At 50.8% G+C, this 25,698-nt stretch overlaps 1 protein-coding gene and 1 non-coding gene across 2 annotated transcripts in view; one reads left to right on the top strand and one right to left on the bottom strand.

The window, feature by feature from the left end:
* Positions 1-16,303, bottom strand: part of LOC137148200 (C-type lectin domain family 2 member D-like) — a 51,656-nt gene extending 35,353 nt beyond the window's left edge. The window contains exons 1-4 of the mRNA XM_067540850.1: positions 15,948-16,303; positions 12,631-12,818; positions 11,501-11,604; positions 10,416-10,441 (exon numbers count right to left, since the gene is read on the bottom strand). Coding sequence (XP_067396951.1) covers positions 10,416-10,441; positions 11,501-11,604; positions 12,631-12,818; positions 15,948-16,227 — 598 coding nt within the window. The 5' untranslated portion in view covers positions 16,228-16,303. The remainder of the gene's footprint in view (positions 1-10,415; positions 10,442-11,500; positions 11,605-12,630; positions 12,819-15,947) is intronic.
* Positions 16,304-21,586: 5,283 nt separating this feature from the next.
* On the top strand, positions 21,587-21,776 carry LOC137148202 (U2 spliceosomal RNA). The gene has a single exon (XR_010918474.1). It is a non-coding gene; the product is annotated as a U2 spliceosomal RNA (small nuclear RNA).
* The last annotated feature ends 3,922 nt before the right edge of the window (positions 21,777-25,698 follow it).

The raw sequence follows: 25,698 nt of genomic DNA, 5'->3' as shown, positions 1-25,698 counted from the left end.
TAGCCAAAACCTCTGTAAATGGAAGAGTTTAGAGAGATTCAGTTTATGCACGTTACAGCTCTTTAGTTATCATCCATTTCCCTGCTCGTATAGCTCTCCCACAGCAATAGGGAAGAATGATTTTGATAAATGATTATTGTGAACCCACCGAACATGGCAGGAGCACTCAGTGTAAGACCTGAAACTTCTCAGTCTGATTCCTAGAATCACCTCTGGCTCCCTTAGTACAAATCAAAATAAATGTTCCTCTTTTACAATCTGCCACCAAACAACGTCCATCTGAAGCTCTGGGCTTCTCCAATGGAGACGCCGCAGTAAGTAAAAGTTACTAAGTATGGGATTCCATGTAGCCTGCATATCTCCCATTGACTGCCATTGGCAGTGTAGACCAAGCCTGGGGGGGAGGGCAGCAAGGTTTGAGGCCCTAACAAACACTTTGCCAGCAGTCCCCTCTTATACCCAAAGGACTCCAGCTCAGGTTGCCTCATTGACTGCAACAATCTCAGAGAGGTTTTCTTAGGTTGATCTCATGCCATTTGAAGCCTTACAGATCAAACAGTGCAGCCAGTGCAGATTGCAGAGCATGAGTTTAATGTGATCTTGTAAAGAAACTCATCAGGTGAGCCACTGAGTTCTGCAATAGGTTAAATTTCCAGATGGTTTTAAGAGACCATTGCAGTGGTTTAATCCTCAAGGTGCCAAAGACATGGATGAGCCAAAAGAGCCTTCAAAAAGGTATCAAGAAACCTAACTCCCAAGTTAGAACCTTAAATACCTTTGAGGACCTGAGGCAGTGTCCCCACACGCTATGCAGATCAAAAAGCCAACTTTAATTTTGTCATCACCTGATTTTCCCAGCAGAGGCAGTCTGACAAGACAAACACCCCAACTGCAAACTCTAGCTACAAGTGGCATGTGCGTCCGAACACCCCTCCACCCCGAGGGACTTACATCACTCCACCCATATCTTCTGATAGGTTTCTCCAACCAAATCACCTCAAGCTTCTCCAGTAAGTCTCAGCCAGCTAGCTCTCATCCATGTCCTATTGCTCCTCCCCCTCAACACTGATTCATGTGACTGAGGGCCCTGGCACTGCTAGTACAATGCACCAAGTGACCTGGGGGGTCTGTATTGCATCTGCCCTCATTCTACTGCAATGTTGTATGTCTCCACTAGGTGTCAGTATTACACAGCACACACCCCTCGTTAATCAAACAGAATTATGTTTCATGCAACTTGGGAAGTTCCAAGGACTTCACAAACACGAATGGATTTTCAGTTCCTTGCACATACACAGAACCATTTATCAGTAGATTGGAAGGTACTTTGTAAAACAAGGTAAGAACACTTACATCCGTTTCAGAGAGGATGTAATTAGGGCAAAAATCAACACCTGCTGTGTTCACATAGTCAGTAGCAGACCTAGAAATAGAACTGAGGCATCCTGACTAAGTTCTGTGCGTTAACCATTATACAGCTTTCTCCCGGAGCTGGGTGGCAAATGTGTGCTGTGGCCGCTACACCTCCCTCTCCCACGCCTGGGGAAAGAACTCAAGAGGCCTGAGGATCATCCTTCTTTTAGACAAAAAGTGAAACAGTATCTCATCCCCTGCAACATACAAAGCAGCTATTTTAGTACAGGTCAATGGAAAATGCAATGGAAAGAGGGAATGAGTAGGAGGTTTTTGCCACATGACAGAGGTAGGTCTCCAGATCCTCCCGTCTTCCTCCAAAAAAATTGTCTTGAAGCAGCAGGGAGCCCACCTGTGAAACTGAGATTTGGACACCTCTTCCTTTAATTTAATGGAGGATAAGTGCACAACTGGGCTCTAGCCTTCGTTGGGTCATCTAGGCACTACTGCAATACAAATAATTATGCATGGAAATCCCCTAAACTTGCTTTGAAAGCCTCAACTTTCAAAGCCGGCCAACTCAGGCTGTTACAAGTATTATGATACTTGGTGTTCTTATCAGATACAGTCACACAAGTGGGCTTCAGATATCTGGCACCAAATGATCCAAAAACAGACTATCATCCTGAATGGGTTTCCCGTATCCATTTTGAATACTTTATTCAATTTGTGGAATTGCTACAAGACAGACACCACAAATTCCAGGCAAACTTTGTTGCTCTTCTCACTGTAGATTGTACACAAGAGGACTGCATTGTAGCAATGCTCATCATCCTTGAGCAACTTGAAAGTGCAGCATCAATTCATTCCTTCCACCGATGGGGGATACAAACACAACAGAACGATATACAGCATTCCAACAGCAGGTGGCTAAGCCTCAGAGGCTGCACTCCACAGTTGATTGTTCTATATAATTTGGCACACACGTCACCGGATAGGGCTTTGGGAAAACCAGTTGTAGGAGTCTGCAACTGTCTCCAAGTGGCGGGGCAACTTTGCAACAGCCTTGCTCACACACAGCTGTATGGCGTGGCAAACACTTCAATAAGACAAGATACTCATTTTTCTCTCTAAGTTCAGCGTACACAGAATTGTTTCTTCCCACCCTAACACTGCATCTATCTGCTTCAGTTTGAATGCCCTTGTCAAACTTTAAGCCTATGTGCTTAAGAAATTGAAGCAAGGCTTCAGCTGTCCCCTTTTCCAAGGTAAGCAAACCAAGAAACATTGCAACCATTTTCTGTAACTGTCTGCTGAAGTATCAAATGATGATACAGCTGCTCGACCACAGCAATCAGTATTTTTCATCTATAATGAAATAGTCTGAGCGCAGGTCTACACTACAAAATTATCTATAGAACTACATCACTCTGTGGTGTGGGAAATGCACACGCCTGAGAGATGCAGTTATACAGATTGATCTATAGGTGTAGATAAAGCTATGAAACTCTCCCGTGGACACTACCGCCTCTTGGGGTAGTGGAATATCTACACAGAGGGGAGAAGTTCTCCTATTGACATTGGTAATGTCTTCACTAAGATCAGCAGTTGCACCACTGCAGTCACCAATTCTTTAAGAAATCAGAGGGTGTGCAGGGTTCTATCACTTAGAATGGAACAACTTGATGTCCTTGTCCAATGTTGCAACTACAATGTCTCCCAAATCATCCACATCTCACATAGCTGCGTGGCATGCCATAGAGCAGTGTTTCTCAATTAAATTTGGCCACGGAACCCTTTTGAACTTGATAAATAATTGCGGAACCCCCCAAACTCTTGACAGTATTTTTACATATGGGGCCAAAAAAAATGTAGAAATAAGCAAATTATATACAAACAACTAGGTCAGCGTTTCTCAATTAAATTTCCCCACGGAACCCTTTAGGCTCTGCGGGGAAATTACACTCATACTCGATACCCTCCGCCGAAAAATTCGGGCCATCTTCCCTTTTTCGGCGGCACAGAGAACAGCTGCTCTCGGGGGCGCGATGCCACTTTCTCGCGGAACCCTAACAGTGTTCCCGCGGAACCCCAGGGTTCCGCAGAACACCAATTGAGAAACACTGCCATAGAGGAAACCACTTTCAGTTCAACCTGACTCAATAAAACAGCAGTAGTAATCGTGCTGGGAGCCACACTAATCCCAAAGTCAGTCAAACACATTGAGAAAAACGGAACAGGATTTGTCTTGTGCTTCTCTGTCTTCATATGGGGGGAGAGGGGGACATAAAGGGCACATTTACAAGCTTTTGCAGCCATTCAGACCAACTCCCTTGCCACAGGCATGATCCATTGTTTCAGGTCCTTCTCTTCCCACCATTACTTGCAGTAGCTTTTCCCATACTTGATCCATTTGCTTGAAGGTGGTGTGGATTTTGAATCTACCACAACACCTTCAAACAAATGGGCCAAGTATGGGAAAAGCTACTGCAAGTAATGGTAGGACACACAAAATCAGAACCCACCCAGCTTGCCCAGCACACGAGGACAGTAATAAATTCCCAAGCATTAGTCAATTTCTACACTTTTTTGCTAGGACAAATTGCCAACTCAGACTTTAAGGCCAGAAGGGAGCATCCTGCATCAGACCCCCTGAACATTGCAGGCCACTGCACCTCACCCACACACTCCTGTGAGAGCCATAACCTCAGGCCAGGAACACACCAGGGCAGCCAAATTATTAGTCAATTTCTGTACGGTTCTAGGACAGCACTAAACGGGTTTGACACAGTCACTGTCTCATGTGTGACAGGGAACATTATATTTGCGATCCATTTGATTGCAGCGCTCTGCACGTGGCCATAGAAGGATATCTGGGGCCCCCTGCCATTCCCCAGTCTGCATGCACTTCCCTGCGCCCCCAGCTCTGACCCAGTCCCTGCATCGCAGCGCCTCCAGTCCCCCTTGAACCAGGCAGACCCAGCTACCTACACACACAGCACCGCGCCCACCAGACAGAGCCCTCGGGGTAATAAAACAGACACAAAATATCCTATAAAAATCAGCAGATCTGTCCCCAGGGAGGGATGATACAGTTGGTTCAGGAGCCGCTCCAGGGCACTAGGAGTAGCAGCGTGATGGTACAGGAAGAGGAACCCGCAACCCCCGCCGGGCCCAGCTCCTCCACCCCTCCTGCTGCTGCTGTTCAATCAGCTCTCCCCCTCCCCCCGCCCATCGCGTCAACGTGACCCATGTGTGCCAAAATCCCAGCCCACCCAGCAGCGTGAACTAACTGACCCTGCCATGAACGGTCAGGCCCCTCCAGCGAGCCCCTACCCGGTTCCCAACTCCCCTCTCCCATCATGAATCCAGAGTCAGCCTGGCAACACCCCACCCCCACCCACTGCCATGGCTCCCACCTGAGCGAGGGGCTGAGGAGCGGGCAGGGCTCTAGGGGCACGCTCCATCTGCCAGGCAGACTCTGCTTCCTCCCCTACAGCGGGGAGGACTCCGCCCGTCCGTCAGGAAACCAAAGCCGAACCAAGCAGCACCTCACCTCTCCTCCCGCCAGGTAATGGCGCACCTCCAACGGCACACGCTCCACGCAGCAGTGTAGTAGTGTGTGTGGTGGTAAGTAAAAGAAAATTTTCAATATAAGGAATAAAGAACATTTGAGAGTCAAGCATGTGGTGGAGTCTCTGGGGGAGAGTGACACTCTTCCACCGACGTAATAAAACCATCGAAATGAGCGGCAGTAGTTCTGTCCGTGACAGCGTCTCCTGAGCGCTGTGCACACAAGCACTTTTGCTGGCAAAACTTGTCCCTTAGGCAGTTTATTTTTCACAGCCCTGACTGACAAAAGTTTTTCTGACATAAGTGCTAGTGTGGAGAAGGCCTAATACTCTGTGTTTAGGCAGAGCCTAGTAAATGGGGCCCTCATCTTGGCTGGTCACCAGGCACTGCTGCAATAAACCTGATAAATAATAATTCTCGCATAGTCAAAGGACCCCAGGAGGTCTGACTTTAGGAAAAACACCAGCTATGCTGCGAGCTGACAACCCCGTGTAATCAGCTGCACTAGAGGTAAGGCAGGGGAGAATCAGGCCCGGGCTCCAGGCTTTCATCTAAGATACTAGTGATCTCAGCCTGTACTGGCCAACCACAGGCATAGCTGCCCCAGTGCAAACGCCTCATGTACACAGATAAAGCCACAATAAACTAGGACAAACTGCACCAGAGCAAACCACAGCCCTGCCTGCATTAGAACCCCAGCCTTACTGGGGGGGAGAAGAAACAGAGTCAGGCAGAGGTGGGGATAGACAGAGGGAAAGGAGAGTCCATCCCCCCTGCCTCCCTGGAGCAAGGAAGGCCAGGGAACCCACTTCTCTATCCCACACCCCTCTCTGGCAAGCCCAGAACAGCAATGTCAGCTCCCCTATCTCCACCCAGCCTGGAGCAGCAGTGGCAGCAGCCAGCCTACCAGGTAAAGAGTGGGGCCATCCCAGAGCAGTGACACCTGAGCCCCCCACTCCAATTCCTCTTGCAGGTGGGAGGGGCAATCCGGAAGTAAGCCATCGGGCAGCAGCGAGGGGAGAAAGGAAAAAAAAAAGAAAGCAAATAATAGATTGTCTGTGTTGCAGCTTAAAGATTGGCATGCAGAGCAGAAACAGCCCAGGGGCTGTGCTGTTTCCTGTAATCCAAGGATGCGGTTTCACCACTCCCAGGAAGGGGAAGCTGTTTTCACACACACCCCAGCCCAGGAAAAAAGCCACCGAGTTGCTCATGCTGCAAGCAACGGAAGGAAGGTCGCAGCCAACCAACGCCTGACCTGGAGCTAGAGTGGCAGTCCGAGTCCAAACCGCTGCCTGGATGTTTTAAAGGGTCACAGCCTGTGCACCGATGTGGCCCGAGCTTTGCCCGTGGCTGAACTCCTGGATCCTGCCAGCACTTCTGGGAGTGCAAGAGGCAGGGGAGGGAGGGGCACTGGCAGCGGGCTGGCACCAACCCCCTGCCACGGGCTGCCTCAGGAGGGTGGCAAGCAGTGCACAGAGCAGAGTGAGCCCTGGAGAGAGGCAGCTGAGAGCTGGGGTTTGCAGTGCCAAAAGTGTGGGGCAGGCCCCCCCAGTGCAGCCCAAAGGCAAGAAACAGGAACAGGGCAGGGAGCTGCTTGCAAACAGGCAGTGCTGCCAGGTGCCACCTTTGCAGTGATCTCTCCCAGGCCTCAGCTGGAAGACACTGAGTGCAGGGTGCTGTACCATCATGTTTTGTTCAGTTACGAACATGTCAGAGGTACGAACAACCTCCGTTCCCGAGGTGTTTGTATCTTTGAGGCTCTACTGTAATTAGGCAGCCCAAAAAAGAATGTGAAGAGCAACTAGTGTGTGATGTTCCCCTCTGCAATCTGGACTGGTGTATTGCTGTGTAACCACAATCCTGTCCTACCCTGCTCTGCTGTGTGAACCCCCACTCCTGGGTCAGCCCACGCACAGCATACAGCAAGAAAGATCCTTGCACCTAAGTGAGTGAGTACTTCTGGCCGGTCACTCTGGGGATTATGCACTGGTATAACCCCAGCCACCACCCCCAGTCTCAAATGCAACCCTAGGAACTGCTGTCTTACAATGTTAAGTGGTGCCCACCATACACTGCAAGCTCATATGTTCATCACTTTATCAAAGAAATAGATCTACACCGGCTTTGTCACCTCAAATGGAAGATTTTAAGTGATTACAAGTCAGAGGAAAACAAGTCAGATTTGATCAAGAAAAAACAAGAAGCAAAACACATTCTAAACTAAATTTAACACTTTTAGCAACCTCACAGTCTTAGATGATTCTCACCACAAACTGGCTGGTCTGCCTCAAGCCAGGCCCTCCCCGTGTGATCAGCACCTCAATTACTTGGTTGTGTTTGTAGATGGAGATAGAAGACAGTACGAACAGCAAAATGTCTTCCCTTTTTAACACGTTCCTTCTCCCCCCTCTGGGGCCTCACCCCCCCTTTTAGGGTCAGGTGACAGATAGTGTCCGTGCATGGTTCCTTCCATGCCCTCAGTCACTGTGGTCCTTTGTTGATGTCTGAGTCAATCCTTTGTTCTTGGAATGCTGAGCTGGGTTGTTCTATACAAGTCCTAATGAGGTTGTAATTGCTCTTCAGCTCTGTAGAGTTTTGCCTAGATCTGTCTCAAACCGTTAGACACATATTTGGGAATTTTACATAGTAAAGCCTCATAACCATACACAAAATTGCAACAAACAGGAGGGAGCAATCAGAATTACTTGAGCTCCATCCCTCTTGAACTTCAGCAGGACCTTCAGCAGGAGAGGACACAGAGGGGGAAGGCATAAAGAAGGTCCTTGTCCCACGGGAGGAGGAGGGCATCGCCCAGAGAGTGCTGTCCTATCCCTGCCCTGGAACAGAATCTCAGACACTTCTCCTTCTGGTAAGTGGTGAACAGATCTGTGGATGATGTTCCCCACTGTGTGAATAAGTGGTGAAGTACTGACAGGTGTGTCTCCCATTCATGGTCATGCGGGAATGTGTGACTGAGCTTGTCCGTTGTCGTGTACTGTGTATCCGAGAAGTCAGCCGTGGACAAGGTGACGTTGTGAGAGATGCACTAGTTCCATAGTTTCATTGCCTCTGTGCAAGGAGAGGGTGATCTGCCTCCTCCCCCGCACCGCCCCCCCCACCCGATGGTTGATATAATAGATGCAGGCTATGTTGTCCATTAGGATCTTTATATGCGATCCTGTTACCAGTGGGAGGCAGTGGGCACTGGCGTTCCTGACCTCTCTCAACTCTACAAGATTGATATGTAGGGTATCTCCACAGGTGACCATTTGCCTTGAGTTGTCAGGCTGTTTAAATGCGCGCCCCACCCTACAAGGTGATGCCTGGAAAAAGGGGATCCTTTTGCCTGCATTGTCCAGGTTCTTCCACCAGTCTAGGGAGTTCCTGATCCTGGTGGGCAGCGATAGGGCTTTGCCCAGTCTGTCAACTGAGCCAAACCACAGCTGCAGGCAGCGCATGCGAAATCCGGTGTGTGGAATCACTGCCAGACTGGCTGCCATATGCCCCAGGAGCTGGAGGCACACCTGCTGGCACCTGAGGGCTGCATTAAGCTGTGTCTATAAGCAATACCAGGGATAGAAACTTGTCTTGAGGTAGGAAGGCTTTGGCCTGTAGCATGTCTAGGTCGGCCCCTGTGAAATCTGCATCATACTGGTCATCATAACCATTGTGAGATGAATGTATAGAGAACACATGAGAAGCTGTGCATGTATGGTGGAAAATATGTTCTCTAGGCCCTGTTGTTAAAGGCAGGTCATTCAAAGGTAGCCTACCTGAAGAGAAACTTCTCTAGATAGGAGGCAGGAGACATTTATCCTCATGGTTCACCCTTGCGTGTGTTACAAGAGGAGTTTATTAGCATCCTGAGTTAAATGCTAACAAAGAGCTGATGGAGACTTCAGAAGGAAACTAACAGGAAGAGGTAAACAGCTGGGGGAGGAGGGGACACTGTTTTCAGATGAAGGTCAAAGGTTTAGTGTGGGATATTGAGGAGTGCAGAGACACACCCTGGCATCCTTCAATCTGTGAGGACAAGGTGCCTGGTGGCTTGATGTTAGGAAGAGAGGGATCTCTGAAAATGCTGGGAAAAAGACTAGGGATAAACTAGCCTGTAGGAGATAGGAGAATGCCTTGGGGGTTAAGTTTAGGCTCTAAAAAGCATGTGGGTTGCTCTCTCACTGTGATGACGATAGCAAGCCACAAAGCATCCAGAGGCAGGGACACACCCAACTGAGTTACATGAATGCTTTCCCCAGCTGTTCATGAACCAACAATAGAGAAGAGCCAGCCAATTCCCTTCCAACTCTTCAGCCCTGCACCCCAGAACGGTACCATCTTGAGCTGGTCAGAAGCCTGGCCAGTGCAAAGTTCAATATTCAGTTCGCCACTTCAAAGACAAGTCGACATGCAGCAGCCTTTGTAACCTGAGCAGATTTCCCAGTCACTTCATTCAAAACACACTGCTTTAGGTAAAATATAAAACATGTTTATTAACTACAGTAAGATAAATTATAAGTGGTACAGGCAGGTTACAGATTCTTAATACAGAAGCTGAAGCACTTCTCCAGCCCAGGACCCCTTCCTCAGTTCAGAAGTCTTTGTCCTCCAGAGGTGTTTCCAGGTGTTGAGTTGCAGGGAGGGAGGGGAGGGAGTGAAGCCAAGTGATGATGTCACTTCCCTTCTTTTATAGCTTCTTCAGCATAGAGCTTTCCAACAAGCTGTGACTGTGGGGTCCAGCCCCATTGGTCAAGCGGTGTCCATTGACTACCATGAAGACTTCACAGAGAAAGCACATAAGCAGTTTGAGATAGTGGATTCTCTCCTTGTTGGGTGTCAGTGAGCCATTAATGCTGTCTGGCCATTCACGCCATTGTTACACCTGACAGGCTGGCTTTGAGGGTTTCCCACCTCACAACATATTTTAGTAACATGCACAGCACCACTTCATCACTTCACATACAAAGATCGTACATACAATCCAACAGGATGTTAATGTTCAACAGAACAAGACTTTCAAAATCAAACCTCAAGGCACATTTTGTACCAAACAATGATACGACACAGCTGAATATGGGGCTCCAGGGGGCAGCTTTGAGGCACAGAGTGTCACACTCTCTCTCTCTCACTTGAATTTCTGTTCACTGATAATATATTTATAGTGCAAACCAGGGTAAGTTTACTGAGGTGCTGTGTGTTAACCAGAGGGGTGACCCCAAGTTGAACCTTGTAAGCTCGTGTGTACGATTCCTTTGGGAACAGCAAATCTGAGTGTTCTGTGAATTATGCAGTGGAACAAGAGCTAAGCACTGCAGAGGGACACTCAGAGAGAGAAAGGCCTGTGAACTCCAGAGTCCCAAAAAGTCTCAAACTTGTGATTCCATGTCACGTCCCTTCTCCCGTTGTAAGGGCATCAGGTTTGCTGCAGATCCAGAGTCTCTTTGTGCCACACCTCGAGCTGCCGACCCAGTTCTCACCAATCAGATATGCACAGTCGCCTCCTCCTCTTATTGGAAACCTGCAACACAGACAGCAGGGGCTGGAGTCAGGGAGTGCTGGGCATTCCCCATCACTTACACACACAGGCAGGTCAGCAAAGGGAGGAGCTGCAAGCAGGGACATCTGTCCCATTTCAGACTCCTCCTTGGCAAAGGGGAAAGTAAGAGTGTAGGAAGATAGCAGGTACTGCAGGGCAGGGAGAGGGAGAAGGGGCTGGGGGCTGAAAAACAACAGCTGGGGCTTCCAGTGATCTCTTTATGCTGGGTAGATATTTGGCAGGACTTGCCTGCCACTCAGCTTTGCCTGATGCTCTCACCTAGACCCAGATTTCTCTCCAGTCCCATTTGGCCCAAAGGGGAGAGATTCCACAGGCCTCTCTCACATGGCAGCAAACAGCAGCAGCTCCCCATGGAAAAGAGTTTGATACAATCCTCCCCAGGCAGCTCTGGGACTGTCAGAGTGTTGTGAGCCTGATTCAGACCCTACAGGCCATCAGGACAGACTCTTAGTAGTGAAATGAGATTTCGCTCTAGCACCATGCAAGGGAGAAAATGTCAAGTTACACCAACAGTGCAGAGCAGACGCTAGTCTCCATACTACGCAGCTCAGAAGAGTTAAGGGGTTTAACTTCCACTCAGAAAGCCCACTGGGGAAGGGAGCTCTGGTTAATGTCCACTCCAATGGAGCAGCAGCCTTTCCCGTGTCCAGCACAGCGCAGGATTTTAAAGCCCATGGAGCAGGGACCATTCAGCCCCAAAGGGCAGAGATTCCACAGGTCACCCATATACAATCTGTGTGGCACCCTCTCCGAAACTTGTTCTGTGTTTGTACACTGCCTAGCACAATGGGGCCCTGGTCTAGGGCTCCTAAGTGCTTCAATAATACAAATAATAATGACAACACTGCACTGGGGCCTCAAATGCTGGGGAAACATTTGTTTTAATCTAAGAATGCAGACACATTCTCCGTCACCCACTCCCCTCCCCTCCCCACAGTAAGATAAATTCTTGTTCCACTGGCAGCACAGCGACACCTGTGAGCTAACACTGACAACGTTACTAGAGGGAAAGGGACTCACCGGAGGTCGAATTCGGTGCCATTGGGCCATCTCCAGGGCTGGCCCGGCTCCTTCTGGAGGCCGATCCAACGGTCAAAGAAGTTCTTATAGCGCAGCAGGAAATCCTGCAAAATCAGACAAACCAGATTATATTTAGGCCCCTGGCTGTGGTGCTCACCTGTCCCTGGGGCTCTGTGTGGCCACTGCTCAGAAGTTCAGGTTTGGATGGGCCACCCGTAGTTTGCCAGCTGAGAGCCCCAGGTCCGACAACACCAGCCCAGCCCAGGCCACAGGGAGGCTGAGAACAAGTCACAGTCTAAACGAACTAGCTGTGGGTCACAAGGATTCTGCTAGAGCAACAGTTCTTCCCTCCACCGGCGCCTTCTAGGTTTGGAAGGGGTCAGAGCTGGCCAGCGAAGGGCCATCAGGACAGCAGCTGGCAGCTCCGCCCTGTGACAGCAACCTCGGCCAGTGAGCCAATCGCTGGCCGAGAATCCCAGTTTGCTGGAAGCCCCATCAGACTGGGACCTGCTCAGCTGGGAGCCTGGGGACACGTGCAGGAGCTGGAGGCTGCTCAGTGGCCATCTTCACCCCCCTCTATCTCCATCCCCACATCCATGTTTACATGGACAGACCTGCCCCTGCCCTTCTCCAGTCTGGGCAACTCTGGCGTTGCTGGCACCTGCCAGGCTCCTTCACAGCACTTTGCACATAACGTCCCCCCTGCTCAGCCAAACAGGCAGGACCTGCTCTGAGGAAGGGCTGAGCTCACTCCCAGCAGAGCCCAGGAGCCTTAGTGCTTCCCCGGATAGGGACACGGAGCGCCCCCATGGAGTCACTGCCTGTGGTGAGCTGGAGAGGCAGGTTCTCGACAGGCAGCCAGTGGCCAGGGCCAGCCCAGCCCTACAGAGATGGATCCTCCCGCCTGGGGCTCTGGGGAAGAAGAGGGTGGGTTGGGAGTGAGGGATCCCCGTGACCCCTGACTGTGAGCCCAGCTCTAGCCAGGGCTGGGATTCGGCCTCCAGAAACACTCTCAGGTTTCCCAGCATAAGAGGCAACAGGGCAATTTCTGGGACCTAGGGCACAGCCCAGCCTGATTCCAGCCCTGCCAAGCCCCGTCTGTTGGGGTAAAGCATCTGCTGCTCGCTCACCTTTTCCTGCTCACTGTCGATCCCAGCCAAGGAGGCATTGAGTGAAGAGCACTGGCTCTGGCTGTAGGTCCAGTTCCCTTCAGTCTCTGAGAAATAATAGCATTTCCCTCGGTATCCGATCCAGCCCTCCGGGCAGCAGGGCCCAGCAGGGGAGGCCGGAGCAGCCAGAGGTGGTTTGGATTTTTCCACTGAAAATGAGGTAGGTAATACAGGGTCAGAGACTGTGTCCCCCCAGCCTGATTTTGCATCTGAGTGAGTGAGGGGAGAGACTCCCTCAGATCCAGGCTGCTCCTTACACCCCTGGCAGCTGTGCTGAGGGGGCAAATAGGCCGTTTGAAATAAGATGAACAGCAGTGAGCATCGTTGAAGGAAAGGTGCCCTTAGGCTTTAGACAACCGGGCTAACAGAGTCCCCGCTCTGTGTCTGGACCTAAGGTAACCCTCTTAGCAACCTTTGGACAGAGCGAAAGGACCTTTCCTGAGGAACAGAGGGATGTTTGGAAGGTTGTGTGATAAAAGCCACCTGAGTCTGCATGTCAAGGTTGGATGCTTGTGATCTGAGTGAGATTCTCCGTCTCTACCCATCCAGCAACTACCTGGCCTAACGCTGGCTGCATGACAGATGTTTAAGTAGAGATGTTTATGGTTTATATAGAATGTTAATTATATTATTGTTAGATTAATAGTGTTAAGTGTTCTAGTGTTAAGTTATAGTATTACCCAGAACACTCTTTTACCATATATGTTCTAGTAGTCTGAGTATTATTTTCAGTACTGTATATCTGCTAATAGTTGTATTTTGTTAAATGTTTTATTCATATATATTGAGTATATTGTTACATGGTTACAAGCCATGCCTGATTTCTCTCTCTTTCTACTTGATGTAACCATTCACTTCTAAGTAAACTTGGCATCTGTTTTCGAAGTATCCCAGCTTACATGTTCTATCTTGATCGGAGGGCTGAATCCGTGTCCTTTCAACGGAGGATTGTCTCCCTGGAAATTCCAATAGAGTGAACTACCATACCAATAGTTCTTAGGGGTAATCCTGCACTCTAAAAGTTCTCTCGGTAATAACAAATGGGCTTCCCTAAATTCTCCTGGTAACACTGCCCGACCCCGCCCCCCCCAACAGCCTTCAGCAAGTGAGTCTTTTTGAACTCACACAGGGAAATTCAGTGGGCATCCAGCCCTAGCAACCTCCTTTTGAAAGCCCCACCCCCTGCCTTCTTCCCCCAGTGCAGCAGCAGGGACGGAGTTACGCAAAACTCTTTGGAAAGTCTCCCTGAAATTTAACCATTTCGGGGAAAGAACAGCAGTGGGCTGTAACACCAAGGACACATCGGAAGGGCCAGTGCAGTAGGTTAATGCTCAGAGGCAGAGTTATTATGTCTAACAGCTAAGTCAGGACAAGTCATTTTAGATCCACTGGATTCACTGGTTAGTCACTTCCCTGCCTCCCCAGAAACAGGGGAGCAGAGACTGGGTGGGCCAGGCCCTTACCTGCTAGAAATGCTGCTAGGGTAGCGATGATGATCAGAACTGGGACTGTCACTGGGACTAGGACTTGCCAGGAAGCACATTTCCTGAGCTCGTCATTACACCTGTGACCTAAAAGAGACAAAGCCTGAGAGCTTCTGGAGAGCAGACACATTGACAGGATCAGTGTCTGAGTGTCCATCGAGCAAGTATCTATTGTGACTCCCAGGGTGCTTCCCTCCTACCCCGTGTACAGATAGAAACTACAGCCCCCAGTCCGAGGGCTAAACACAATAATAAACTCACCCAGTCCCAGATCACCCCCACACTCACCCAGCCAGCACATAGTTAATGGCTCCTAGGACTAGAAGATACCACTGGACTGTTGAATTTCTCCCACTGCTCCTGCCCAGACACTCAGATCTGCTACCCAGACTGACTCTCGGCTCACAGTTGACCAGAGGAGAGAAGGGCTGGGAACGTGTCACGCACTCACCTTTTTTCTGTCCCCTACTGGGAAGAAGCAGATTGAAAAAATAATCAGACTTTCCCCACACACTCAATGCCGCACCTGCACTGCTGTAGCATTTCAGTGATGACACTACCTACTCCAGAGGGAGGAGCTTCTGTCTGAGTAGCTATTCCACCTCCCACAGAGGTGATGGTGAGGTTGATGGATGAATTCTCCTGTCAACCTAGTACTGTCTACCCTAGGGGTTAGATCGGTTTAAATTGAAACATTCAAGACGGGAATTTTCACACCCCTGAGCGATGTAGTTTGTTATATTGACCAAATTTCCTTGTGCCTGCCTACTCCAGCCACACCCAACCCCTGGATTAAGTCAGGCAGTCAGAGACCAGTCAGAGGTTGGGCCACTCACCCACTGCCTATCCCTTTAGCTCATGCAAAATCCATCTGGTATCAGAACCGCCTGAAACATTCCCAGCACAGACTGCAGCCTCTGGCTGTCTGGGTAACACAGGGTTCAGTTTTTCTATTTGCAGCTGCAATACAGCCAGGTTCACAGCATTTAACAGAAGAGTCACTGGGAGACCCTGGGGGGAGCCATCCTGGGACAGACCCACTGGGTTTCTAAGGCTTCTTCTCTAGATCTAAGTGCAGTTACATGAGGGCAGAGTAGCAAAGGCATCAGATGTACAAGTAGATCTATCAATCTACTTCCTGCACCACATACAGGAACCTCTGTGCTGAGAGTCTGAAGCAAGCCCCTGGTCCCTCAGACTAAGGACTGGCCTCTCTGCCCCTGTCCCAGAGTTCACACAAGGGTCCGATCTCTCAGACTCCCTGCAACTCTTGACTCTCCATGTCTGAAGAAAGTTTCCTTTGAAATCTTGATTCTCAGGACAGAGAGGGGATTTCCATCAGTGACAGTGACACACTGACAGAGGGGTACTCAGGGGAATGACCCCTGGCCACCCCATGGGAGATGAAGCTTCCAGATCCAGCATGTGTGAGATTTGGAGATCTCAACATCCCCATCCCCCTCTTCCTGCACAGCAGCTTTAGGAAGAGCTTTCCCCAGAGCTCAGGGCCACATCTCACAGGCACAGCAACTGCACCAGTAAAAATGCAGGAGCAGATGGTGTTACCTGCCACCCCCAGACTTGGGTTCATTTTCATGCACACGCAGGGTCTTGCCTCCGTGCAATGGTTTGGGTGTGCGCCTCTCACTTTTCACAGAGAGGGAACACAAAAGTGAAATGGACCAGAGGGAGATGGGGACCAGGATTTCAGAGGGGTAGCAACCCCTGCCCACTGCAAGACCTCTGGCCAAATGCAGGCACACAAAATACAAGCAGCAGGGACAAGCTGGGTACCTGTTCCACAGGAGCTCACTGGCACACTGTTTCCTGCTGCATCCACACAGGTAGTTTGAACAGTTCCAGGCACCGTTGAAAGCATGTCCCCTTCTGCACATGCCTCAGTGACTCTGCCCAGCCTCTTCCCATCGCCTGGCTCCCATCTTTCCTCCACAGCTTCACACCGGTTAAGGGCCTCCTTTAGCTGCTGTTCCTCATCAATGGGACACCCTCCTTCTTCCATCTCTTCTCTCACACCACAAGCCTGGGACGTGTACCGGGCTCCAGTTAGCTTCATCTCAGGGGCCCTCCCAGGAGTTGTTCCAGAGCACTGGACCTGTGGATCCGTGACATCCTCACAGCCTGTTAATGCATTTACCCTCACAGCAGCCCTCTGAGAGAAGGAATGACAGTTATTGCCATTGTACAGATGGGAAATTGAGGCACAGAGAGGCTAACAGTTGCCCAAGGTCACACAGAGAATCAAACCCAGCTCTTCAACACCTAGCCTACCTCCCTAATCACTAGACCACACTTCCTCAGCAGTCAGGGCCAGCTGTGCAGGAGGTACGCTGGGTGCATGGGAAAAATCCTCCCTCCCCCCCCAACAACGTGGATCACAGCCACAAACAGTCATGTGTGCGCAGTGAGCTGAGGGAGCTGCAGTCCCAGCACAGCAGCTGTGCAGGACAGTGGGGAAACGTCTAATATTTTTTTCAAAATCCCTAGTTCCTGACTTGACAATGAGCTGGTTAAAGATAGAATTTGGCTTCATCTGCCAGACTGTGACGTTCAAGGTACCTCCCTGCTTGGCTGCCCCCCACTTTCCAGCTACTTTACCCTGCTTCTGTGGCGTCCCAAATGTGGGGCAGCCTATGCCGCCAGGTGCCAGGCCAGAGGGGAAGGGGGACGCTGGTCAGACCCTCCTTGGAGGAGCCGCTCCCTGCTGTTGCAGGAGCCAGGTGCTGCTGGCTTTGATATCCCCAGCGGCTGTGCCGACCCCAGCTTAGGCCTACCGGTGGCCAAGGGCTCCCACTGTGGGGGGAGCAAGCATCCTCCCAGCCCCTCCACCCCCACACTGGGCACAAGAGGGGAGTTGCAGGGACCCCGGCCATGCAGCGGCCAGGCAGCCAACCTAATGGTGGGCTCTGGGGCAGAGCCCATCATGCCCCCCACTGCCTGGTGGCCTGGGAGCATCTGCCCCTGTCACTGCCGCTCCCCACCACAGCAGGGGGAGAATGGGGGAGAACGGGAAATGGGCCAGCAGAACCATCCCCCCCACAACAGGGCGATGCCACCAACAGGAGGGGGCACAAATGCAAGTATTGGCCCCCAGGTGCCGGAGACCCACTGCGGCCCTGCTAAGGAACAGACAGACATTTGATCTGCTGGAGGGGTCTGCAGAGGACAGCATGGAATTGGGGAGAGAGAGAGAGTGGAGCAGGAAAAAAGGGGTCATCAGAGGGGGAGGGAAGTGGAGAAGGGTAGTATTAGGTGGGGGCACAATGGAGGAAATTGAGCTCTCTTTAAAAGCTCAGCATGTCACTCCACCTGCAGCCTGCTCCCTTCTGACGTCTCATCTCTTGGCCAAGTTCCCCTGGCTCCCCGGACACCTTCGAGGCGCAGTGGACGCTGTCCTGGGTTCGCTGCTCGGTGTCCCACTCAGGATCCCTGATTTTGAACCTGTAACCCTCGCTCCTGTGCCTGTTTTTTCATTTGTTGTCCTCCCGTGACTAGCCAAAAGCCTGGGTTCAGTGGCTTCTCCTCTTAGGTGTGGGTGGGCCTAACCACCCATCCCCAGTGCTTCGCTAGAGGCAACCTGCTTAAATCAGCTCACTGCCCTGGGATGCTGGGGACCTGGTTCTGTTCTCAACTCTGCTGCTGCCTGACTTTGAGCAAATCACTTCCCCTCACTGGGACTCAGTTTCCCCCTCTAACACAAGAATTGCAGTACTGACATCCCTTGGTAAAGTGCTTTGAGATCTCCTGATGAAAAAGTGTTGTAAGAGCTAGGGGATTATCACCATGGACAGCCTCGGTGTCAGTGGGTCCTGCCTCTAGGAGACAGCCAAAGACACTCATGGATTTAGTTGATTGGTTTAGATCATTTTGTTGTTTATTTAGTTAATTTATTTGATTTAGTTGATTGGTTTAATTGGTTTAGTTTAGTTGGTTTAGTTTAGTTTTTATGATTTAGTTGGGGTTGGCCCCGCTTTGAGCAGGGAGTTGGACTAGATGATCTCCTAAGGTCTCTTCCAACCATCATCTTCTATGATTCTATGATTTATGGACTCTGGATTGTTAGTTTGGAATTTTGGGGAGACGCTTGAAGTCACTTCGCCCAAGTCCCGCTAAGCATGCTGGGAAACGGAAAGGCTGTTGACATATTTCAGGCTGCCCAAGATGGTTGAGTTTTCGACTTAAGATGGTTGGGTTAAAAGAACCTGGCAAAGTCCAGTAACTTGGCGCAGGCTGAGAGTATAAGACACAAAGGGCTTGGAGGGGTGGTTCTGCGCTTTGCTTTTTGGGGGTTTGCTGTGTCTGTCCCTTTTCTTAGCTTCCTTTTATTCCCTGCCCAAATTCTAGTTCTAATGAGCATCAGGCCTGTTCATCGTGCTTCAGATCATAGCTTAGGTGGGGATGGTCTTTGCCTGCTCATCTAACGCCATCTCTGATGGTTCTCGCAACTAGGAGAGCGGGGCCAGATTTTGTCTGACACCTGGAAGTCTGCTCCAGTTCAGCTTTTTCCAGCTCTTCCTATGCAAGGAGACAGCCACAAACTTCAGACCATCAATTGCCACCCACTGGAATATAAGGGCTTGTCTACGTGGGAGAGTTATCCCAGTATAAGCCAAGGTGTGAATTTAAACCAACAGTTATCCTTCTAGGGGGAGACTCTTATTCCAGTATATTAGAGTGGCCTTTTTCCAGTTCAGCTATTATTAGCTTTAACCTTCAACCCCTTCTAAAGCAAAAGAAGAAAGCCACTCTTATTGCAGAATAAGAACATTCACGTGGGAAGTTATGCCCACTATAACTTTCCCATGCAGACCAGCCCTAAATGGCACAGCTTAGTCTTCTCGTCCCCTCCCCCGCTTACCTATCTCTGTCTGTGTTCCACTGGAGAACATGACTCACTTGAGATTTGATCTGGTAAGGCAGGGAATGATGACAACTGTTTCAGTTTTAGGTTTAAACAAAAAACAGCTTAATTGACTTTCCTCATCTCCTGTCAGTGAAAACATCTTGTTTTGTTAATTTAGACTTTAGATCCTAAAAAACAGGGGCCACGGCTATGTGTCGTACACAACACCCAAAGAAAAACATGCTAACAAAAAACCCAAACCTAATCCTACAGCACACCCCCTCCACAAACCTTAGCAGGTTCACTGGAGTCCTGTACAGACAGGGGAGACAGTGGAGTAGATGTTACAGTGGCATTTTCTATTGCAATGTCCCAAATATTGAGGAGTGACAGACATTGCCTCAAATTGTAATAAGTCTCACTGAAAAGCATCAAGGAAAAACCATGCCTGACACTGGGAGAAATCATACTAGAGAGTGACCTGCCACCAGACCAGGAATGACAGCAATGGTAATGGGGTACAGGGGATCAAACCCCAAATACTGCATGTGACCCCATCCAGAGCATCTGCATTATGACTCAGTATGTCCCCATCACCTCCTGGGTCCACAGGGACCCCAGATTCAATGCTGAGCATGCTCAGTGATCTCCCAACCCCTTGCACCCGCCACCTGCTCTCCAGTCTGGATCTCTACTGGGCACCCTAGGCAGCAGCCTGGCCAACTCCTGTTCCCCGCTCCCCAAACACACACGCCGGAGCCACCTGCTGCCTACCCCACGGGGGGTGCCCGGTGCAGCAGAAGGAAGGAGGATTCTGACCACCCCACTGTGTTGTGGGGAGCTCTGCATTTCTGCAGGCTTCATGAGACCCTTCCATAGACACAGCGGGGTCCTGGCCCCAGTTGCCTGAGCCTGAGCAGCCCAGGTTATGGCTCAGAGACCCCCCAACCTGGCCTCCCTTCCCCTGGCTCCAGCCCTCTCACCTGGGACACAGCTCTCACAAGGCGGCTGGGAGAAGAAAGCTCGACTTCTGCTGGCTGACGGGAGCCAGCCTAAGACCTCACATGTGAGCAGGAAAGGAGGAGGTGTGTGTGGGGAGACAGTGGAGCTAGCTCTCCACCAATCAGGGTCTGAGTCAGGGTTTAATCTGTAAATGTAACCCTCTGCTAGACAGAGTCAGCAGCAGCAAGAGCCGGGTTCTATAGCTAGGGCTTCCTGTCAATGAGACAACATCAAACTGCAATGAGACAAGACCAAACTGGCTCGAGCCCACCTCAGCCCCCCACCCCAGACGAAGCTGGCTGCACCACGGTCTCTCCCCAGCCCAGGCAGTCACATCACCCAACCCCACCCGCACATTCATCAGGCTGTGGTTTAGCTCTAATGTAGTCATTTGTCCCCACTGCTCCAGGCTTTGGACTGACCCGGGCCAACCGACCCCCCGCAGCCCCACCCTCGGAAATCTACCTTCTCTGTGACTCCCCTACACAGCGCACCTCTCCCAGCCGGGGTTCTTGAGCTGAGCGCCGAAGCCAGCTGTCAGCGCAGAGCAGGGAGGCCAAGTGGGGCTCAGACGGTGCTTGCGTTGAGCAGCGCGGTCAGTGGCCGATGCCCGCCGGGGTGTGAGTCCGAGCCGGCTCTGTGAGCTCAGAAAGAGCAGCAGGGCCGCCGCTAGGGTGACCAGATATCCTGACTGAATAGGGACAGTGCCCATGCTCCGGGCTCTGTTTCACACAGGCGCCTATCACCTGTGGCCAGCCCCGTCCTGTCCCGATCGTTCACACTCGCCGTCTGGCCGCCCTGGCTGCGGCATGGCACCGGCAGTTCCCGGGCCTGGTGTCCGGTGAGAGTTACCGGATTGAATGCCTGCCGGAGGGCAGGATTACGCAGATTAGCGGTGTCTGGCGGCAGCCAGGGATGGGAACCCAGCAGTATGAAGCGAACGCCCCAGGCTCCGTGCTTGGGCCGAGCTTTGCATCGGACTTGCGCTGCCAGTGCTCGCAGCGGAGCCGATTCGGGGCAGCGATCGGCCACTGAGGAGCGTTGTTCTCCAAATCTTGTGACTGCCATGTGGCGCCGGGCTGCCGGCACCTCACTTGGCTGTAGAAAGCAGTGGGAATGGGGGGGACGCGGGGAGTTTGGGGGTCTTAAGTATCGCTTCTCGGCCTATTGAAGGCTAAAATCAAGTGTTGAGAGACATTTACATTGAGCACGTCACCGGGCACAGACAGTACCGGGATGATGAAGATGGAGCGCCACTGCAAGGAATTTATAGATTAAAGGACTATCTACACCACATAACTGACTCAATGAGGGACAATCCACTATTATGGACATACCTACTTTAATCACATCCTATTAACCACATCCTATGTAACCCCTGCAATAAGTGATGTTCCCGAATTATCCATCGCTTGTATTGTTAACTGTCAAACCTAATACCCCCCATCCAGGATATCACAGATTATCCTTTCATTGTACTCCCTGACTCCCAACCAAACTCTGTACCCACTGATAATCTGTACACTAAGCCTGGATGTCCAGGAACTCTTCCGTTTAAATTCTGTACCTGACCATTTTTTACACATTATCTTTAATAAATTTGTAAATCTGTTCTTCTCAGTTTAATATCCGATATGTTCTCTATTTGAGAGTTTTATATTAAGTGGATTTTTGAAACCGGGAGGTGGAATAGGGGCTTGCTCCATCCACTCCATGCATCAGCCTGGTACTGCAGTACTTCCAGAATTGGTGCATCTTCCCTTGGGGAGAACAATCTGGTGAAAACAGAGCCGGAACAGGGGCTGCAGCCTGGTGCAGTAGAGGTAACTGTGTGCCAGGGTCTCCCTCATGCTGCAGAAGGGGCAGGTGTCAGGGCAAGGGGTGAACCGTGCCAAGTACACGCCCGTGCTCACGGCTCCATGAAGGAGCCGCCAACTGATGTCCCCGGCGGGCTGTGGGGTCAAGGTGGAATAACGACTGGCACACTGGGGGGTCCCCACCCTCCATAGGTGGTACCAGGTCCTGCCATTTGGTGTCGGGGGGGCAGGAGGGAGAGGAAATGGAGGGTGTGGAGCACGACCGTGTACAGATGGCCCCTCGGAGCAGTTCAGAAAAGGACCAGCTGCAAATTATGCAGCTGGCTCCATGCATGAGGAGAGGGCGGCTGGGGGGTTGAATGGCTGGGGGGGTTGGGAATGGCTCAGCTCAGGCAAGGAGAGGGCTGGCAGCCAGGACTCCTGGGTTCTCTCCCTGTGTCTGGGAGGAGAATGGCAATCCTGCAGTAAAGCAGCTGTTAATTATTTATTGCCACCGCCCCTGGCGCAGCTGGACCACGGGGCCACACTCCCTGCTTTGAGTGTCAGCAGCCCCTGGGCAGATCCTTCTTTCCAGGCGGGGTCAGCGAGAGGGCAGTGGGCTGGGACTGGCACACGGGGTCGCCCCAGGGCCCTGCTGGGACAGAGGGGCAGGGGTGGCTCCCTCAGGCGGGGGCAGCACACAATGGAGTCAGGCCTGGGACTTCCCCCCTGTCGGGGGCAGGTGCTGGGAGACGGGTCAAGCCCCAGCCCGTCGCTTGGCTTCCCGCCCACGCAAGGGAGCCACACGCCCATTGTGACTGGGCCACCCGGGGCAGATTTTTGGGACTTTTTGCTCCGGGAATCTCTCTCTCTGCCCGGTCTGCCATTTAACCGGGTTGGGCGGTGGCTGACGACAGCTGCAGTCCTCGAGGAATCGGCGCACTCTGGGCTGACTCGAGGCAGCCGCTCAGGGCCCCAGTGGGCCGGGGTGACGGGGTCCCACAGTCCCTGGAGCCCGGGGTGGGAGAGAAATGGCTGCGGGGGAGCTGGCGGCTCGGGTAAATGATGGGCAGGGAGGGAGCTGGCGGGGGCAGGGAAAGGGAGGGTTGGTCTGGGTCTGGGGGTGGGGAGGGTTTTTTTAATTTAATTTTTTTATTTATTTACAATGGGGAAATACACAGGGAGCCTATGAAGAGAAGGGGAAGATGGAATTGGAGTGGGTACATCGGTAACACCATACAGCCTGCCAGTAATGCAACCCCTAGGGTGGCTTGCCCTGGATTCACGAGTCCAGTTTATCCCACGCTAGGGGGCTCTGTGACATGGAAGAACGCATGTACCCTGATGAGATGTTGCAGGCCTGAAGCTGCTTGAGGTGATGAGCGGGCCAATTCGCCCAGAGGTCTAGTCTCTCTGCACAAGCAGCAATAAGCATTACTCACAGTGGAAAACGTCCCCACAGCATAGGGAGACTCCTTGGCGTTTCCCAGACCAGTTGCTCTCTGCCAAAGTAATTCGGCAAAGACTTTGAGGGCAAAAGAGGCAACACACCAAGCAGGGAGAGACAGTCAGGGGATCACCAGCCTTCCCCTCAGGCAGGGAGAGACCATGGGGAGACCTCCCACACTCCCCTCAGACAGAGCTGTCGTCCTTTCATCCTCTAGGATTCACCCAGTCACAATGCTCAACACCCTTTTGAGGTGAGCACATGGCAGTCTTCTCCATTTCTCATTACTCAGCAACAAGCTTGACTCCCTTTTTGTCAGACCCATTAACCCGGGTTACAGGGATATTACCCAGTTCCTTCACACTGTGTATTCCTCCCTCTTTAATGTACAAGGGTATTTTAAAAAACAATCTTACCAATACATTACTCTCAAATTGACACTGGTTAAGAATCCAGCATGCTACACATTCAGTCTGAGCTGGTTTACAGCTCCTCTCAGAAGACCATTTCATTGGCATCACAACGGCACCTGAGGCAGAATCTGTACTGTCAGGCCTAGCTGTGTTGGCCACATCTTCCTGCTACGTGATGCCAGGTTCACTCGTAATGGAAACAAGGATGCAAGTCTCACTGGTGCTGGCACAAGTCAGTGTCTGTGTCTGCAGTGTAGGCTTGGTGTTTTCAATAGGCATTGCTGAGGTAGACCATCCTGGTGAAAGACATCAGCTTTCTTGTGTATAAATTCAGTTAGTTTGTTTTGTATCAGAATCAATACTGCTACTATTAAAAATAAAAATGTAGGGCTTTTATGCTCTGCCAGTCCAGCTGTATCTCCATCATTCTCTGTTATTTACCACTGGATCCTTTCACTTCACAACATGCAGGGTCAGCATATGTGGTTTATTTATGTGACTTCACTTTAATAAGACTGCAGGGAGAGAGGATTTCCATTGTATATGTTTTTAGTAGAACTGAGTTTTTCCACAACTTCACCTCTGTGAGTCGCCTCTGATAATCTTGCTATGAAATTAGACAGAGCAGATCCTGTATCAAGCTTCATTTTAAGTCTGACTTCATCTACATATAAAGAATTCCAAACAACGCTTTGTTTTCATCTAAATTGATCAGTTCTAGAGATGCTATAACTGTCCTGCGGCGTGTCATGATGTGAGGTTAACTCTAGTTATGGCTTGAGTGCTGCCCCTCACTTGAGTCCTGTCCACACATGAAACCCTTAACTTGAAAGCAGCTCAGCTGCCTGCAGAACGAAGAACCGTGGGAAGTGCCCCCAAAAGTCTTAGCAACATACACGAGTGAGAGCAGCACCGGTGTGGACAGTGGACTCAGTTACTCAAGTGTTACTTCGCTGTGTGGCTGCTCTTGCTCAAACGAGGCTAACTTATGAGAGTAACTCAACTGTAGATAAGTGGAGTTAACTCTGCGCCCAAGACACTCTCACATAGAGCTCCATGTTGTCTCTTGCTATAGGTGGGATGGTCCTCTACTGAGCTATTGTACAAATCCATTTCCCCCAAATATCTAGGCATTTTTAACCCTTCCCTCTCCCACCCTGATTAAATAAACAGTCCCACTGGCTGCAGGCAGTAATTTCCTTGTAGTTTCACTTTGACTGGGCCTCTGCAGTTACTGTCTATTCCACTGTATTCCTGGATCTGGATCATGTCCTCAGTAACAATTGTTGTGTCTTTTTATTACGGAAAGTGCCAAAGAACTTGAAGAAACCACACAGGCACAGAGCTAGGGTGGAAATTCTCCTGTATGAGGAAGCAAACCCCTAAATGTGCTGCTCTGTTACCAGCCTACAGCACTCAGAAGCAAAGAGTAACTCTGGTAACTGAGGAGATGGGCTTAAAAACTAGAGAAACAGTGGCCATTTTGAATAAAGGCAGTTTGACTCCAACTCCCAAAGTAAAGGGAGGTGGCAGCCATGTTCAGCAAGGGAGAATGTGCGAGTTCTGCCCCAGGAACTGTGAGATTGTGGGAAATGTCCAAAAATCCCAACTATATATTGTGAGTCTCATGATAAAATCACTGGAGTTGGTAGCTCTGGGCATCACAGTTTCACCACGTAAACCATGTGTTTTTAATGAAAGCTTTGAGAAATTTTCCCTTCCCCAGGGAAAGTTCCCTGCTCTCTGTGGGGAAGGGGGATTTTGCCACCCGGCCTGTGACTGAGCTGGTGGGATTGTGGCTGGGGCAGCAGTTTCTGAGTGGGGGACTCTGCCTGTTTCAGGGGCTGATGACCTTTGAAGAAGTGGCTGGGTATTTTACCAAGGAGCAGTGGGCTCTGCTGGACTCCCATCAGAGAGTCCTCTACAGGTTGTCTGTCATAGTTTCCCAGATCCTTTATCAACTTCAGCTTCCACTTCACAGGAAAACCCTCTACTGACAGGGAAGCATTATCCTTGCTTTTAATAA

The sequence above is a fragment of the Emydura macquarii genome, unplaced genomic scaffold, assembly GCF_026122565.2.
Source record: "Emydura macquarii macquarii isolate MOO-44397 ecotype Brisbane River unplaced genomic scaffold, CSIRO-AGI_Emac_v2 contig_592, whole genome shotgun sequence".
NCBI lineage: Eukaryota > Metazoa > Chordata > Testudines > Chelidae > Emydura > Emydura macquarii.
Note: the sequence above shows the minus strand (reverse complement) of the source record. Positions and strands in the feature narration are given on the sequence as shown.